Below are 20,006 nucleotides of genomic sequence, written 5' to 3'. Positions count from 1 at the left end.
TTTATTATACTTAATATTAAAATAATTTTTAAATGTTCATACAATAATAATAATTTATTAAATTAACTTAAAATTTGTTAAAGACTCCTTATATTAATAAAAATAATAAAAAATACATACGTATAAAACATGAAGGCTATAGGAGTTGGTTATAAATAAGCGTAATTTTTAAAATATATACATCAAACAATAAGAATTGGAACATTACAACTCATCTTTGAGTCATCTTCAGCTTGATACTTCTTAATTCTAACGCCATTAATTTTTATTGTTACGTCGCATCTCAATATTCAATTTCTGTATGTGATCGTCATGGAGCAGACGTGAGACATCGAGTCGTATTCCAACATTAATGAATGTTGTCCAACATCAGAGAGTTTATACGATAAATTTATATTTGTATCATTTACTCATTTACTCATTATATTCATTGCAGTAATGATACTCAAAGAAATGTTTTAAATATAACTTCTTGCACGACAAACATTTTACTACAGCTATATTATTGCAACTTTCGATATCACATGTTAAAGTTTTGTCAAAATTAAATTCTACTGGATTTTCAAATTCTTTTATCTTTCGGTTGTATAACTACTTTTAAAGCACTAATATTTAGATAAGTTATGATATCATAGGGATGACAATCGATTAAGTCTCAAAGATTGTAATTTTATTATATTATTTCATTCATGCAAAATATTACTGTTCTATTGCAAAATAATATTTTAAAATCTTTCAGCAGAATTTTTCTAAATTCTTAATCCGTAAACATCTAATGATTATATTTTCGCTGTAGTGCCTTTCGATATAATTATTGTATTATAGTAATATTTTTCTGCTGGTATTGAATCTGAAATGATATTGGGATAATGTCCACTTCATAAGTCAATAAGAAAAACACTATTAAAAGCAATGTTTAGAAAATAAGCTTTTTTTAACTACATTTTAAAATGATTTGTAAAAAATATAAATGTTAAATTAATAACTTTTTTACGACTGTTATTAGATTCTTAAATAAAATATAAAATATATCAAGAATGAGATACCAGATTATAATTTCATTATACTATTTCATTTACTCAAATTTATACTTATTGTTTAATAGTAAAATGGAATCTGGAAATTTGTTATAGAGAAAGAAAAATTAATTATCTGAAGCCATTTTATTAGATTTTGATGCTTTTACAATAATATATATTATATATAAATAAGTGTAAACACACACACACACGCGCGCGCGCGCGCACTCACACATGCACTCACGCACGCACACATACACAAGGTTCTTTGTACTCCTGGTCCAAATATACAATTAGCTTCTTTTAATACAATAAATGAAGGTATCAGCAAATTTCCGTTACACAATATTATTGGTTGTATTGTGTATGAATGTATTGTTGATGATGAAAAGTGAAAAATGAAAGCGATCCTCTTAAAGCCGCAAATGATCAAACAGAAGAAATAATTTTACAAATTGAGCAATCAAAGAATGCTTCAAAACATTTACAGCGTGAAGTGTATTACATAGATTGCACGACACGTTCTTTACTCCTTGATAAAACATGATCTTCCAAAATGAATTTTCAATGGAAATCACACTTTGATCAAAATTAAAAACATTTTCAAATCCAAACTATTCGATAAGTGGTTTCACCGTTTTCAAAAAATTATCAGCTGTTTGTTTTCAGAATCTTCTGTTGTATTTTTTTAGTCATAAATTTCGTAATTTTTTTCGAAATAATTTGATTGGATTCCTTAAATCTTGATACCCAATTGTGAGATGCTTTAAGTATAGGATTTAAATTTCATATTTCTTCTTGAGTTTGTAAAACTCACCTTTGTAGATCAATATCATGAACCATGAATCCTGATTCAACAGCTGCAGTAAATTTATCATGTATAAATTTGGAGCTGTAAGATAATTTTTTTATACGATTTCCACCTGAATGTACTCGTAATTGTTCTTCCCATCATCTTAATTCGACGTTCAGATGAAATTTTTCTAAATTTATTTTGCACTGATTTTAGCGGACAGTTCCTTTTGTTTTTATTTTTTTCATTAACGTTCCAATTTCGCGAATACTCAACTGCTTGTCTTCTATAAGAACTGTCAAAGTCTTTTATAAGAACTGTCTGCGTCATCATTTGAGGATAAAAATTTAAATTATCTTCACTCGAATCCACTTTATCATTTTCAATTATTTCAGAATTATGTAACTTAAAAGATTCTTGATAATCGAAATAAGTTTCTTCTGTTATTTTCAACCTATTATAATAAAAAATGCTATCAAGCAATAATTTTTCTATGTCTTTTTTTAATTCTGTATCTGTTTCTGTTACTGATGTTTAGGCTATTGCACGTAAAAGTTTTAGTCGTAACCATAAGACCATAAAAAGCGATAAATTGACAACGAGGCAAGCAATAAGTGACTATCTTCTTGTTGATTAATCATAAGGATAAGGCGTTAATCGCATTTTTCAACGGACAAAAACTTGCGACTATGATCACGGCTTTGAGGTTATAACATTTCACTCATGTTGCTTCTGCGCAAAGAACACATCAACGCTTGACCTCAATGCAGTAGCCAATCAATTAATTTTTTTACGGTCTTATGATTATGATTACGACTTTTATGTGTAATGACCTTTTCTGACAAATGTATTGAATTTACAGATGCTAATAAAAGTTTAAACAACAAACAAATTGATAATAATTTTCAAAAATATTAAACTTTGCTTTGTATTGTAATATAAAAATAGTTTAACAAATTGCACAGATATGATTACAAAACAACTGCACTGACCGAACGTAAAACTGAATATACTTATACTGTCCATTTATTAGGATTGTAATTTAGTTTTGAGGGTTTTGCAAGAGATGACACTAATATCAGTGTTGTCGAAGACATTCCGATCGCAGCTATTGCTTCTTAATGCTTTACTATTGCTCCACTGATATTTAGTCATTTACTAATAATAGACGCGTTAAACATCGTGTTTAATGGCCATTTTAAAAATATAGTTTTTTAAAGAGTATTTTCAACATGCAATGTTTTTGTTTTTTAATCAGAAGAAAACGGCGGTTAAAAGTCATAGAATTCTGATAGAAACTTATGACAATGTTGTTCCATTAATAAAAACATATAAATATTGCTTTAGTGATTCAAAAGTGGTGATTTCAATGTTGACAACAAAGATCACTCGGGACAACCAAAAAGGCTGAAAAAGATTTCCAAGCATTATTCAATGAAAATCTAGCATAATCCATTTCAGAACTTGCCAAAGAATTATTTATCGTACAACAGTTACGGAACATTTACATGATATAGCAAAGATTCATAAAGAAGGAAAAGGTTCCACATCAATTATTATGAAATTGAAATTACGAACCGATTAAACATTTACATTTGGCTAGACAAAAAACGAAGAACTTTTTGTATCGAATTGTTACTGGAGAAAAAATGGACATATTTTGATAATCCCAAACAAAAAAAATCATATGTTAATTCAGGCTAACTAGCAACATTCACTTCGAGGCGCAATATTCACAGTTCAAAAGTATTGCTGTGTATATGGTGGGATCATGAAAGTGTTGTGTACTACGAACTGTTAAATCCGAAAGAAACTGTCACCGCTAATCGTTATGGACAACAATTATATACAAATTGAAGCAAGCATTATCAAAAACAATTAAAAATGATTTTCAATTACGAGTAAATAACATAAAGTGTTTTCATGACAATGCTTGACCTCATGTTGCAATATCAGTGAAGCAAACATTGTTAGAACTGGAAAGTCTTACTGTATCCCGCGTATTCTCCAGATATTGCTCCATATGATTTTCACTTGTTCTGATCGGTGCTCTAGAGAATACACACTTTCATAATTTCGAATATGTACGAAAATTCTGAAAATTGGATTATAACTCCAAAGAAGAATCTTTTTATCGTCATGGTATCCATTTTTTGCCAGAAAAATAGAAAAAAGTTATACAAAATGAAGGAAAATATTTTGATTAAAGCCATTCATTACTTTGTTTAAATACTTAACAAAAAATATGTATTGTAACACTTTTGAACACGCTCAAAATTACGTAATATTTAGAACACCGTAACGCAGTGAAAAATTATCGTAGATAAAAAAAAGCTTAAATTTAAAAGCTTAAAATCTCTACTTTTGGAATCTCTGTAAAGGGTCTGTCAAGGATCACAGCTTGAAATATCAATTATTGATTTTAAAAATAGAGGTTTCAACTAGGGCTGGTGATTTGCTTCGAAAGCTATGACATTCAAACTTCGATGTTTTGAAAGTTCAGAGCTTCGAATCTTTGAAACTTCTAAACTTCGATACTTCAAACTTCGAAACATCAAACAATCAAATTTATATAATTATTAATTTAATATAATAATAATAGTATCGTAATGTTACGTTCAAGCTCCGCATGCATGGAGTTAAGGGGGTGAACGCAACAGGAACCGAATTATTAGACCGATTTGATCGTGTCCAGGCTCCGGATCGCAAGAGAGTAGTGGGGAAGAACCGACGCAAATCGGGAGGCACTTCGCTTTGTCCTGAGGTTCCTAACGAGCCGGGAGTCGTACTTTTAATTTAAAGGGCCCAAACTGGGTCAGTGTGCCCTGGCTTTCGGTCATGGAACTTAATCCAAGTGACCGGGAAGAAAGCGAAGTGCAACCGCGGGAGAGTTAATAAATATAAGGAGAGGTTATACTTAAATAAATTGACAACCGAGAGGTAAATTTAATAATACAATACTATAATAAAAGGCAATATTTGGTAATACATTTTCTTTTAGTAATAAAAAAAAATGTAATTTTTAGTTCTCTATTCTAAAATGTATATACGCATTTATGTACGTGTGAGTGTGTATGTGAAAAGAGAGTTGCAATGCGGACGTTATTTAGAGTATGGAGAATTTGAAAGGAGGAGGGGAAAATTAAAGTTGCGTAGATAAGTCATATGGTTGGAAGGAAAGAGGATCGATGGGAATGAGGGATGATATGGGGACTAAAACTAGACAACCGAATCCCGCGATGCTCACTATTATTTGGTCATTAGTGCAAGAGATAAAGTAGGACATATATTCTAAATTGATGGGCGTTATGAAAGAGGAAGGTGACCAAGGGGAGAGTAAGCATCGGTTTGAACATGAGGAATTGAGGGGGTGGTATGCGAGACGGAAAGTTCTTCAATCGGTGATGATACCGGATGTGGAACAGGGGGAGAACTGGACGGGAAGAGGTCATCAAAGAAGTCTGGAGACAGATTGAAGACAAGGGAGTAAGATTTCTAGTAGTGGCGATAGAGTTGTAATTGGAGACCGAACGATCGAAGTCTGTTCTTGGACCGATGGCTGAATTAACGAAGATTGCTCTCGCGAGTTTTTCGCGAGATGTTATAGCGGATACGTGCAGAGTCGGCGCAATTTGTTAGTCCCCGCTAGGGGACTGACGGTGACAAGGGGCAGAAGAACAACGTGAACGCACTAAAAAGGGTATAGCAGGATAAGAAGGTGATTTCAGGCCCCAGCACGTAATCGATCGCTACAGGGGACAAAATTAACACACTGATGAAAGAATATTTTGTGCAAAGTTTCATCCCAAAAGAGCCACCGTTTCGAGATATCGAACAAAATATGATTTTTCATTAGTATTTTTTTTCTCCGTTAAATCTAAACGAATCTTTACAAAAAAAATCATGGATATAAAGGGTATCAAAAAGATTAGAGAAAGAATTTTTTTGTCATTTTTGGCTCAAAATTCTATTTTTTTTAATTCAAAAATTTTTGAAATTGCATTTTATATATGATATGAATGTTTTATCGCTTTTAAAATAATTCAGCAGCTAAATTTTATTATAAATTATATTCGTGATTTTTTTCAGATTTTTAGATTTGGTGAAACATATCCAAAAAAAAATTAAAACCGGTTTTTCGCCATTTTACGACATAAAATATTAGTTGACATATTTTAAGTAGTTCTTAAATGTAATTTTACTTACCTTCGATCGCACTTCTGCAGACAATAGTTTAAAACTTTAATATTATAGAAAGATTAAACGCGTAGATTAAACAACGAGAATTCTATTTTTTCTGCTTCAGAAAAATTAATTTAACTGATTTCAGCATTTACAATATTACATTTTTTTTTAAAAAGAAGACCAATTTCTAACTTTGTTAAGCACATAAACATGATAAACTTGTCTTACTCTAGTGTATTAGTTAATAGTAGTTGTTGAAAAACGTATCAGAAATAGCAAAAAAAATTTTATTAATAAATTTATTTTTTTAATAATAAAAGAATAAATTATTACTTCGTAGATAATTGATCTTCCATGATCAATGAATATTGGAATAAGTGTTATAATCTGACTGACAATTAGTGTCAATGTTAAATAAAAATCCTCAATAAAAACTGAAAAGTATAGTTTGAAAAACTTAAATCGCAAAATATTGTTAACTCTCGTGTTTAAATAACTTTGAACACAATTGCAAGACCTTCAAGAAAACAAATAAAGTAGATTACCTCAAATGTCACGGGGACGGTTCCAGTCAATTTATGTAGGTGACAATTGCAAGGGATTACTGTACTTTTATTTATCTTATGCAGTATGCTTGATATCACTGACAAAAAGCGTACTATTGTAAAGCAACTTTTAGTCAATTTATACTAGCTGTCACGAATATTTTTGTTCGACGATTCGATGCGAACGTATGGCAATATAAAAAAATCGATGTTTTTGCATTGAAATCGAAATATAGTATATCAATATTCACATCTATTACCATTTCTACTTCTTACTTCATTACTGTTTTTTCGTAGCGACGCTCGGTCTCAGGAACAACATTAGTTTGAAATTGTTAAAAGTTTTTGACCTGTCTCTTTCACTATGTTTAAAAGTATTCTGTTACTAATATTATAAGGTACTATTATTCATAATAGTATATTCATAACTTTATTATTCATATATTATGAATAATAAACTAATATATTTTATATCAAAAAATGGCGAAAAAATGGGTTTTATTTTTTTTTGTATGTTCCACCAAATCTAAAATTCTGAAAAAAATCACGAATATAATTTATGATAAGATTTAGCTGCTGAATTATTTTAAAAATGGTAAAACATATCATGTAAAAAATGCAATTTCAAAAATTCTTGAATTTTTTAAAAACAGAATTTTGAGCCAAGAATGACAAAAAAATTCTTACTCTAATCTTTTTGATACCCTTTATATCCATGATTTTTTTTGTAAAGATCCGTTTAGATTTAATAGAGACAAAAAATACTAATAAAAAATCACATTTTGTTCGATATCTCGAAACGATGTGGCTCTTTTGGCATGAAACTTTGCACAAAATATTCTTTCATCAGTGTGTTAATTTTGTCCCCTGTAGCGATCGATTACGTGCTGGGGCCTGAAATCACTTCCTTATTCTGCTATACTTTAGTCGTCTTTTAAAAGGGGATTACACAAGAAGGAGAGGGATCACCCAATGTACTACAACGAAATCAAAAACTTACTGTTCGGAGATAACGATATGTAGGATGCCCAAGAGACCGGAGAGGGTGTCGTCGACCGGGATGCTGAGTCTGAGCAGGTCCGGTTTGTCAATTTCCCTGATCAAGGAATGCCGTTGATCTTAAGTTGAAGCACTGAGTCTACTGGAGGAAGAGAGCTTCGAGAATCGGCTGAAGCCTTTTTCAAATGTCGCGACAACTAAAGTCTCCCAAAACTCAAAGAAAAATCATCCTGAGAGCCGCGGAACCGCTATTTTTATACTAATAGCCCCCGATTACTCAGATTCGGATTGGTGGAATAGATTTCGTTAACTAGTAGTAGGATTTTTCTTTGCTCTCGGATTGATCAAGATCTTTAAAGAGGAAAGGATGTTGATCGGAGTCTGTAGTGTGGAAAAGTGTTCTTCAAAATTTTATGATCTTAAAATTTATGGGAAAACGCATGTGCAGCGCATCAAGAAGGCGTACGTGCATCGTCGCTACAAGACCACCCAGAATCTACCCCTAAACGTCGCATGCTTCTTCTTAGATTTTGTGATCACGGACTCGTAAGAATCGTCCGCGACTTGACCGTTAAAAAGTATCTTGGAGCCGGTCTTACGCTTCCAATTACATATTTATTATTAATTTAGCCGCAGTCTCCCAGGTGCACAGACTCGGTGTCTTTTTGGTTCCGCCGCACGGGTACCGATTTTTAATTTATCTCAGAAAGACATTTACGAGGAGATACTGGATTCTTCGTTTTAATTTTTAGTGAGAAAAGAAAAAATTTTTAGTCTTCTCTAGACTATAACGTTCCACTTGTGCATTATTCGCAGCTGTCTTTTTTATTTCAACAAATTCTAGATCTCCACGAAAGAAAAGAGTCGTGAGAGTCCGTTGGACGTAACAGTAATAAGTGTATACATTTACATAATTATACGACAAAATCTGAAATGAAATGTTTGAATAGTGTAATTACGTCGTTAAATTGAAAAAATACGTAAATTTAATCACTTATTAATTTTATGATTCTATTTAAACTTTCCGTTCTTTATTTTGTTTTATGAAAAACATTTATTGTTAGTAAAGTCAAAATGTTTACGTTAATTTATTATAATTTTATTCCTTCATTTCAAAATAAATTTATTTTTACTTTCTTAATCTTCTTAATCTTCTTAGGTTTATGTCTAATCTAGTAAAAGCCAAATAATACGAGGGCAAGTCAATAAGTTCTTAGAAAATCTGTCAGAGGGTACTCGCAGTCATGTCACATTACTTTTTGACAAGTAGCATCTTTCAGCTGATTACTGTCAAATTTTGAGCGAAATTCATTGCGTGGTTTCATTTCTGTAAACGATTAAAGCGAACAACCTTTGTATTTTTTGCAAAATGAAAAAAAACGAGTTTCGTGCAGTGATCAAACATCTACATATTAAACGTTTAACGCCGAAAGAAATCAAAGCCGAGTTGGATAATTGATAGCACATCTGCACCAGCGTTTGCGACTGTATACAATTGGGTGAATGAATTTACGTGATCGTACATCCACATGTGATACACCTTGTTTGGGACATCCAATTGAGGCTGCTACGCCAGAAATCGATAAAGTCCAGATATTATTTTGACTGATCGGCGAGTGAAAGTTCGCGAGCTTGTTGAAGCCACAGGCATATCACATGGCACAGTAATTTCAATTTTATATGAACAATTAGATATGAAAAAGCTATTATCGGCAAGATAGGTGCCGCGTTTGCTCACTGTGGACCATAAACGCGATCATGTGACAATGTTTGGAGATGTTTCAACGTAATCCAGATAAATTTCTGCATCGATTCATTACTGTGGACGAAACATGGATTCATTACTTCACACCCGAGACGAAGGAACAGTCAAAACAATGGACTTTACTGGATAAACCAGTTCCGAAGACCGTGAAGCCGGCTGGAAAAGTAATGGCCACAATTTTTGGGGATGCACGCGGTATAATTCATATCGATTATCTTCCGTCGAAGCAAACGGTCAATAACGAATACTACGCAACCTTATTGGACTGTTTCAACAACATTTTAAAGAAAAAACGTCTCCATTTGGCGAAGAAGAAAGTGCTCTTCCATCAAGACCATGCACGGGTTTACACGTTCCCGACACCTATGGTTAAATTCAACGAATTCCGCTACGAATTGCTTCCCCATCCAGCATATTCACCAGATTTAGCTCCTTGTGACTATTTCCTGTTTCAAAACCTGAAGAAATGGTTCGGAGGAAAGAGATTCACCACCAGAGAGCAGCTCATCGCCAAAACAGAGGTTTATTTTGAAGGATTGAACAAATCATATTATTCGGACAGCTTAAAAAAGTTGGAGAAATCGTTGGATCAAGTATATCAAGCTTAAAGGAGACTATGTTGAGAAATAAAAATGAATCGATAAAAAAAAATGTGTTTTACTATGTTTTTCTAAAAAACTTATTGACTTGCCCTCGTATATTTGACAACTTCTTTGTTAATTTTATTTTAATAAGTAAATTTGTATTTGATTTTATTGATATATGTCACTTAAAATTTTTGCGTACAACAACTTTTTGTTTCATCATTCTTTTTATTATATAACTGTTCTTTCTTCAGCATATCTATATTTGACAACTTATTCTTTCTTTTTTTGAAAAAATATCATTCAAATTCTTTTTATGATATAACGGTTTTTTGTTCAGCGCACTTAGTATACAGGATATTTTTGACAAGTAACGATAAAACTCTTGTATAGAGATAGAGTAAACTAAACTGATGAGTCAAAAAGTCCTGCACCATTTTGCAATAATTAACAAAAATATCAATTACTAAAAGTCACCTTTATTCCAAAATATTGTTTTCAATAATTTTTTACTCAAATACTATCAACTTCATAGAAAAGCAAGAGACAAAAATTGTTTTTTTTTTTTTATAAAGTTCTAAGAATTTTTTCAGAATTTTTCAAATTTTTAGTACTGTATTTTCTTATTGGCAACTATTTTTCCAACATGAGAAAATACGGTACTAAAAAATTTTGAAAAAAATCTCGGAACTCTTTATGAAGAAATTAACAATTTTTGTCACTTGCTGTTTTTCTATAAAGTTAATATTACTCGAGTAAAACATTATTAAAAACCAATATTCAGCAATTTTTAGTAATTAATATCTTAACTATTGCGAAAATTGTAAAATGCTAAAGGGCTTTTCGATTCAGTTTAGTCCGCTCTACCCCTGTACGAGAGTTTTATCGTTACTTATCAAATATCCTGTGTTTGAGGCTTTATTCTTTCCTTCTTTTAGAATAAGTAATTTTGTATTTTAATTTTATTTTACTCATTTTACTGACTGCTACAAATTAATCCTACGTTTTATATAAAATCTTTTTCTGAACGGTGCGTGTACTTTACTTTTTTTCATTTTTTTTAAATGTTATTTTTTTATACTATACATATTACTGATAACTTTTTATTACATATTGTTGAAAGAAAATAATCTTTAAATAACAGTGGTGTAAAGACTCTTTATGTATAAATAAAATAAACAAAATAAATGGCGAAAAAGAGTCGTCGCATAATATATATAATTAAAGATAATAGTCATAGATACATAAAATAAAAAGTAAAACGGCGTATATTAAAATATAAAACAAACAAGTTTCGGCTGCTGGATTGAGCCCTCCTCAGATGTAAAAAGAATATAATATAAAAGACATAAAAGAATACAACAAAAAAATAATAATAAATCGAACATTCAGTGACGCAACATTTTTAACGCGCGGAAATCAGCAAATGTGATGGATCTCGACGTAGCTTAATGTTGTATATGCAATGGGGCAATTAAATCGATGTTAAGAAACACAGTCAAGTGCTGACTGAAAAACGGAAAAGAAAGGGAACTCATAAAAAACAACTAAAAAACTTAAAAACTTAAAAACCAAACACGCCGCAGATAAGAAGCCAAGTGCTCACTCACCAACGCATCCGAACAGGAAATGAGAACCGCCGCAATGCATGACAGGTGTGAAAACCCATGACAATGATAGGGATGTAATCGTCAAAGTCAGACATGTCAACATCGCACGTGACACCGACCGCTCGCTAAAACGGCACGCGACGCACTGAGAGAGGAGACGGGTCGACAGGATCGAAAGTCAGACTTTGTTTATAATCGGCAGATATGCCTTATTAAGACCCTCGGTGTCAGTCTGTAAATTAAGACTGTTCTTCTGTTTTTTAATATGTAGCATCTCCGAAATCAAACGCTTTCTATACGAAGGCTCCTCGTCTAATATCAGAACATTGTCCCATTGAAAATCGTAATTGTGACTCAACCTATGATCGGTGATGACAAAGCGGGCAGAAGCTTTATGTCTAATATGATTACGATGTTCGGCAATCCTGGTTTTTAATTGCCTGCCCGTCTGTCCAACGTAAGAAGCGTCACAATCATTACATAAAATTGTTTGTTTTATATTTTAATATACGCCGTTTTACTTTTTATTTTATGTATCTATGACTATTATCTTTAATTATATATATTATGCGACGACTCTTTTTCGCCATTTATTTTGTTTATTTTAAAATAATTTTTAATTTGGTCCAAAAAACTTGAGGAAACTGTGGACGGTAAGGTATTTTGTTAAACAAAAAAATTAAAAATTTTTTCCTTGCAACTTTAAAGTACTCTTGAAATCATACAATTTTCGTGTAAAAGTTTTGATAATTATACAGTATAAAAGATCACCCTCCAGTAAACTTAACCTTGACCTTGATATATTATCAGGATCATCATCTTGAGTGACCTTCAACAGGTTTTAGCCGTTGCACGTTATTCATTAAAAAGTTATTAACAAAAAAATTTGAAAAAATAATGTCTTATTTCTACTATATAGAGGATTCTAATATACTCGTATATGATCTCTTGTTATGAGATAGGCACCGAATATGAGACAGCGGCGTTCCGGCTAAATTAATAAACGCTATTTGTTGGTTCCACCACGAATTTATTGCTCTAGATTAATAACTTATTTAGTATAAGATTTATTATTAAATCATGCCTGTAGTCATTATACAAAAAAAGGTTTTGGATTCAAGTTTCATTAAAATGAGCCTTTGTTCCTTGTTTATTATTTATAAGTAAATATTTAGCAATAAATTTTTCATATAGTGATAGAGTAAGATCGTATTAATAAAAAAATACGAGATATGTTGAATTGCTTAATTACTGAAGATACAATAGATTTGATGATCATAAAACCGGGATGGAAATCGTAGTATGAAATACCCAGGATATTTTTAATATGAAATAATTAACTTATGCTGTTATGTCATAGAAAATCATTACTAAAGTATAATATAAATGTTATTTTACAATAATAAAAAGGACAATCGGAATGAACATTGAGTGCCTGTTTTTGCGATGCTTGATTCCAATTACCTGAAGACGAGTCCTAGGTACAATTCATCGCATACTCATTTTGCGCGTGCAACACACTGACTTTGTTTGTTTGTATTTTAGAAACATTAAACAAAGTTTTTTAATTATAATATTGATGTACTTTGCGTTTTATTATCAATTTCTCGGAGCGTCACGCTTATTTATAGGAGCATAACTTTTTGACTTTGCGATTTGCTCACTTTTTACATTTCTTTAATTTTCAAAAAAAAATAGAGTTTAAATTATAAGTTTTACATGGTATTATCTTAAAGTTTATTAAATTCCCTTAAAAGTAACCTATCATTTTTTTAAATTCTGCTCATAGATTTCTAGCATTTACCCAAAATAAGTTTAGTATTTCATAATAGAGGCCTTTCCTCTAATACTAAAAACTATTCTATATCCTTTCTTACTTGAGATAAAGAGAAGGATGGATAGATTTTGCTTCGCATGAAAAACGCCCTCCCCTTGGCAATTGGGAGAAATAAAGCGAAACCCGTTTCGCGTAAAAAGTAGAGCTACATTCAATAATTATGCCTAGATAACTAGTATGCATTTTTGTTATAATATACATAACGTAATCTATAGCTTAAAGTTATCTGGGCAGTTCTTGAACGCAATCTTGGCAAAGGAGAGGTGGAATGAAATTCACTTCGCGCGGAAAGTCGTACACCCCTAGGCAGGGGGGGAGATAGGGTAGACCTCCCTTTGCGTTGAAAGTTGTGCGCATCGAAACAGGGGGGCAGGTGGGGTAAAACTTACTTTGCTTGGAAAGTCGGATGCTCTATGACAGGGAGGGGGGGAGATGGGGTGAAACTCGCTTTTCGTGGAAAGTCGCAGGGGGGTGGTTGATCTCTCTTCGCATGGAAAGCCATTTCGCAAAGAAGAGTACAGAATAGTTTTTAATATTATGTATAGCAAAAATAAGACGTTATTTTTTCAAACATTTTTTGTTAATATATAAAATTTTTAATGAATAACGTGCGACGGCTGAAACTTGTTTAAAGTTACTCAGGATGATGACTTTGACAAAATATATCAAGTAATAACGGCGCGGCGTTGTAACGGTAAAATAACAGCATAATAACTTTTTCATTCCCTGCATGCATGTACACAAAACATTGATTAACAATAGCTAAAAAGAAATATTTCACCATGAGTTAGCGAATGTATAAAAAATACTTGTTTCTTAAAGTTTTGTGTTAAACAAACTTTAAATATTTCATGGAGGATCAAATCGATTCCAAACAATTGTGAGATATCCTTTATTAGCCATTGTTAATCAATTTTTTGTGTACATGCGTGCAGGGAATGAAAGAGTTACTAATGTTATTTTCTTTTCTTACTTTCATATTCGCTTCTCTCACTCTCACATCCGATTTCACAATAACATGGCAGAGCCAATCATGGATCGAGTCGGCATTAGTCGATCTCTACTTTTAGGATCTCTAAGGAATTCCCTCTTCCATTGACTTTGACATATGTTGTCATGATCCTGAGTGACCTCCAACAAGTTTTAGCCGTTATATGATATTTGTTATAAAGTTATTAACAGTCAAAGTTAGTAATTATTTCCCTTCTTTACATGAAAAATCAGATAACTCTAAGCAGGGAGAGAGATACGGAATAGATCGATTAAAGAAATACGACTTTCCACAAAGTGATTTCCACCCCTTCTCTCCTGCCAAGAGGCGTTTGACTTTCCATGAAAAGCAAGATCTACCTGAATGAAAAGTTGTATGCTTTTTGGTAAGGGAGGAGATAAAGTAGAACTCGTTTCGCGTATTCACAAACTATTCAGTTGTGCACCCTTTGACAGGGGATAGTAATTCACTAGACAAAAGGGAGGTAAAGTAGAACTCGCTCTGCGTGAAAAGTCAGATGCCCCTTGGTAGAGGGGGGGGGACGGAGTGGAACTCGCTTCGCGTGGAAAGTCGTAAAATATATTTTAAAACAGAAAATTTATTTTATATAATTAAAACAAGACATTATTTAAAACATTTTTTTTATAATAACTTTTTAACAAATAACGAGCAATAGTTAAAACTTATTGAAGGTTACTCAAGTTCATAATATATGTCAAGATCAAGGTCATTGTTGGTGCTCTAATGTAAATAATTACTGTGTTATTTTTTATGATAACACTTTGATAATGACATTGCAATTTTTAGGACTATAATGATAACTAAACGCTGAAGTTGCATTAAGATTAAGAAAGTCACTTTGAAGAGTAATTTGTCACTTTGCGTTATTTATTTACTAAAAAAGTATTAAGTAACCTGTAACGTATCAAGGAATTATTTTTCTATACTTACAATAGTAATGAATAAAAGTAATTAGTTATAAATAAAAGATTTATACTTTTTTTCAGCAATGAGATTGACAATGAGTGACTTTTTCAATTAATTACAAATATAATCACAAAAAATTCGTAAATTATCATTACCAACTTATCATAACAACAAAGTAAAAATAAAAAATAATCGCGTTACAAATAATGCATACTTTTATTACGTGTGTGTGCATATAATTATCTTTGTCAATATAATTAGAGAAAAAGTCTTTTTACAAGTTGGATAATTGAAACAAGTATTTTTTAAATTGTTTACAAATTTCTTATTAAACCAAATATTTGCCGTTTTGATCGATGATCTTTTGCCATTTTTCAGGTAGAGCCATTATTCCATCGATATAGAACTTCTGTGATTTCTCGATAGAAGAGATAAATGATTTTTACGAGTCTTTTTTGAAATCAAATTTACTTTATTAAAGAAGTTTTGCAAAGACTGAAACAATTAGTAATCAGACGGTGCAAGGTCAGAACTATGATGGATTCATCAAAACTTTCCAGCAAAGAAAAGTTCTCTCAATTTTTGTCGAGTCATTAAAAACGTATGTGACCTAACGTTGTCATTTGAACGAATGAAAGACAATGTCTTTCTACTGATCAGTTCTGGCCGCTTTTCCTGAATTGCTCTAATCGCATTAGTTTTTGATAAAGATCGGACTCAATCGTTTTGCATGGCGGCAACAGTTCATAATGACGACTCCTTCTCAGTTCCACCAGACACACAGCATCACCTACTTTGGCGTCAATCTAGACTTTGCGATTGTTTGTGATGCCTCATTTTGTTTCAACCACGATATTTTTCGAACATTATTATCATATGTCCACTTTTCATCGATAATTATCAATCTTCTCAGAAAAAACTTAATTTCGTTTTATTTCAGTAGCGATTTACAAATAGAAATTTGAATCATTAAATTTTTTACCGTCAAATTATGTGGAATCCAAATATCGAGCTTTGTGTATTCAACCTTACGTAAGTGCTCCGTTTACAGTTTTATGATTAGCTCCTTAACTATGTCATAGTTGCTCACATGACAATTTTTTTCAATTTTTTGAAAGATTTCATCGACATTTTCCACAATAGACCGATCAGAATAATATACATCTCACACAGCATGTAAGATTATATAATAGTAATCTTGCAGTAATATTACAAATTTGCTGTAATATTGCATAAAAATATGTCAGTAATATTGTATAAATATCATTACAATATTAAATTTCCAAGACAAATTCATTACAGAAACATTTCTGCGATGTTTTTGTAATATTATTACAATATTAAGCAATATTTCTATTATGTTAATATTTTGCAATATCGCAATAGTATTTTTATATACTGTAGTAATATTCCAATAATATTACACAGTAATATACTAATAATGTCGTATAAATATCGCTACAAAAATTAACTTGTCTACAAAAAATTCATTGCAGAAATATTTATAATATTTTAAATATTTTTGCAATATTGCTGCAATATTATGATATATTACAATCATTAATCTAATTTTATTAATTGCTAAAATATTATTGCTTAATATTACATTCTGAAGTATATATGACAAAGTCATAATAAAAAAAATTAAAAACAGGACAAAAATATTAAATGTTGAAGAAATTAAAAAATTGTAAATAAATGTTAAATAGAATTGTAATAAATATAAATAAGATGTAAGACATAACACAGCTTATTAGTATCCATTGCGAGTTATGTTCAATCTATATTTTTAATTTTTTTACACTTAATATTTATTTAGTAATAAATCAAAACATAGTATTATTTGTATCTTATGTTAGAAAGATATCACTGTGGTAAAAAGCATTGTAATATTTCAACACTTGCAGTAATACTGCAATACGATAACTGCAATGTAATAATTGAATGATATTGCTGTATTATTATAGTGTGGTATACACACATTGCAATTATTAAATGATATTGCAGTAATATTACAATGCGATAAATTATATTGCAATATTTGAGATAATACTGTTTCGCGATATATCGTATTGCAATATTTAAACGATATCGCGTTAATACTTCAGTGCAATGTATCATACTGCAATATTTGGATAATATTGCAGTAGCACTGCATTGCGATATATCTCATTGCAATATTTGGACGACATTGTTGTAATATTGCAGAATAATGTATCACATTGGAATATCTCAACAAAATTACTGCAATATTACAATGTAATATCTCAATAGTATTTACGTAATATTGCATTTCAAATTGCAATATTACTGCAACATTGTAATCTCACTGTAATATTAGTGCAATATTACATGCTCTATGGGGTCAAAATTTCCATTTTGGAATCGGCGCTGTTGTTTGTCTAGTTAGAGCATCCTTTCCATAAACACGATAAATTTTTTCTGCAGCTTGCACAGCGTTTTTCCCTTTTATATAATAAAAAAATAAAATATGTCAAAAATATTCTTAATTTTCACTCATTTTCAAATTTGATTGAATGTCAGTATCGTTCAAAACTATGATCAATCTATTTCAAAATGCATGAAATAGTACTTTTCCAACGATATATAATCTAATACATCACACAATAGTGGCGTAAAAAATCGACCAGATCTTCATCTATTGGCATGTAAAAAGACTTTTTCCCTAACCCAATATTATTATTGATTGAATATTTTGTCAATAAGACATTGTTTTCACTTATATTTTTGAACCGTTTTACTTTTTGCTCTTTTCTTTTAATTTTAGACACTGAATACAATATCAGCAGAAAAGAACTCTACCATCGTGTTTCCGCTACCAATCGATATGATGACATACTTTATGAAAGCTTTACCGAGAGAATAATTATGTGAAAAAGAGAAAGGAAGAAAGCGTACATCACGTTTCGCAGGATACAACGATGGAGAAGAAGATTAACAACTTTTCTGAAGCTTTATGAAGGATGTTTGGCGATTTATTCGTATATTTGACATGCTTGCGTACATTACATAAGCTCGGGGAGTGTACTATCAATGCTATTATGGTTTATTCTTTTTTTACTGGCAGTGCAACCATAAAATAGATACGATGGACAAACGTACTAAATCAAAATATGCATAATTATAGATTTTGATCAATAGCAGTAGCGATTCTTTTAAAGAATTTATTTATTTCTAGAACTAATAACTATTTTTTACACTTTTTTATTCAACGCTATATTGCACTGTAATTGCCTTATCTCGAGAGCCGCAGTAATTGCAGTGGAAATATGGCTATCACTTATGCAGGTTTGGCAACATTATCTCAGAAAAATAACTCGCGCGTTAGCGGTACCATTTTTTTTCTTAAAAAGTAATTCGTTACCGTTACTCGTTATTGATTTGCAAAAGTAACTCATTACTGTTACCATCACTCAAAATGCGACGAGTCATTACTTTTTTGTTACTTTTTTTTACACTAATAGAATATTATAGCGTTTTTCGTTGGTAGAACTCAATGCACTATAAAGCTGTTGTACACAAATCGATGTAAAGATGTATGTTTAAAAATATAGAAACGATTGTACCTCGAAATTATCAATACATTTTATTATGTTATTCGACAAAATATCGAATAGCTTTGAGCATTTTATCATTTCATCAATTGAGATGTCATTTTTACATTCAAATTAGAATAGTGTAGTGCACATTAATTCTGCCAATGGAAAATGCTATTATTTTTTTTGTTTGCAGGAGGAAAAAAATCTTTGTAAGCCCAACCATCCGAGGACGACCTAGAGAAACGTCCTCTGATGGAAGGGAAGACACCCAGGGTCCGAAATCCCTGGGTGTGCAGAATTCGATGCGGCTGTATCCCTGAGGATGCCTGTCATCATCTAACTACTGAAAAACTCCTCCTATACGCAACTACCATACGAGTACTAAAGAGAATGCCCCAGAATTGCCTACTCGGCGCTTTATTAGGGCAATATACAGATTTTTGCAATAAATATTCTAAAGAGATGTCAAATTCTATCTTTTAGTAAAGGAATAAAGCTCAAAATAAATGTGTGCGTGCGTGCGTGCGTGCGTGCGTGCGTGTGTGTGTGTGTGTGTGTATGTGTGTGTACGGTATAAAACTTTTACGTGGCTAGAAATAAAGTAACGATAAAAGTAATTAATGAAATCATTACCATTACCCTCAAAATATAACTGCGTTATTATGAACGTTAATCAGAAGAAAATGTAATGTCATTATCCATTCGTTATCGAAAAGAGTAACTAGTAACAGTAACGACGTTATAAGTTATTTGCCAACCCTGTATTTATAACATCATTGATAGAATTAGATGCTATTACATCTCATTATGTGATAGTAATAATTTTCTAGTACTGCCAGTATTGACAGTGTACACCGGAATATCCCTGATGACAATTTTTTGTATAATAAGGAATGATGAAATATTATTGAAATTATAATGATCAGTGATAAAATATTACTGAAATTGTACCCAGTCAGAGATGTTAATATGACCTTCATCGAAGGTCATATTAATCTTTTACATCGAAGAGGTTGATGGCTGGTTAATTGATTTCGACAATGAACTACTATTGAATCGATTTCTTTTTAATTAAATAATAATTAGCAAATATATGCAGTCAAATGTTTATATGTATGTAATTATTATGTATTTACATTATTTTAAGCAGTTATAAATAGTTTTTTTAATAGGTACATTTGATTATCAATC

At 31.3% G+C, this 20,006-nt stretch overlaps 1 protein-coding gene across 1 annotated transcript in view; it reads left to right on the top strand.

Annotated features, from left to right (window-relative positions):
* Positions 1–18,593, top strand: part of LOC108749218 (band 7 protein AGAP004871-like) — a 122,672-nt gene extending 104,079 nt beyond the window's left edge. The window contains exon 4 of the mRNA XM_018487784.1: positions 18,044–18,593. Within this exon, the coding sequence (XP_018343286.1) occupies positions 18,044–18,142 (99 nt within the window). The 3' untranslated portion in view covers positions 18,143–18,593. The remainder of the gene's footprint in view (positions 1–18,043) is intronic.
* The last annotated feature ends 1,413 nt before the right edge of the window (positions 18,594–20,006 follow it).

This window comes from Trachymyrmex septentrionalis, unplaced genomic scaffold (assembly GCF_001594115.1).
Source record: "Trachymyrmex septentrionalis isolate Tsep2-gDNA-1 unplaced genomic scaffold, Tsep1.0 scaffold275, whole genome shotgun sequence".
Classification (NCBI taxonomy): domain Eukaryota; kingdom Metazoa; phylum Arthropoda; class Insecta; order Hymenoptera; family Formicidae; genus Trachymyrmex; species Trachymyrmex septentrionalis.
This window is presented reverse-complemented; position numbering and strand designations above follow the sequence as displayed.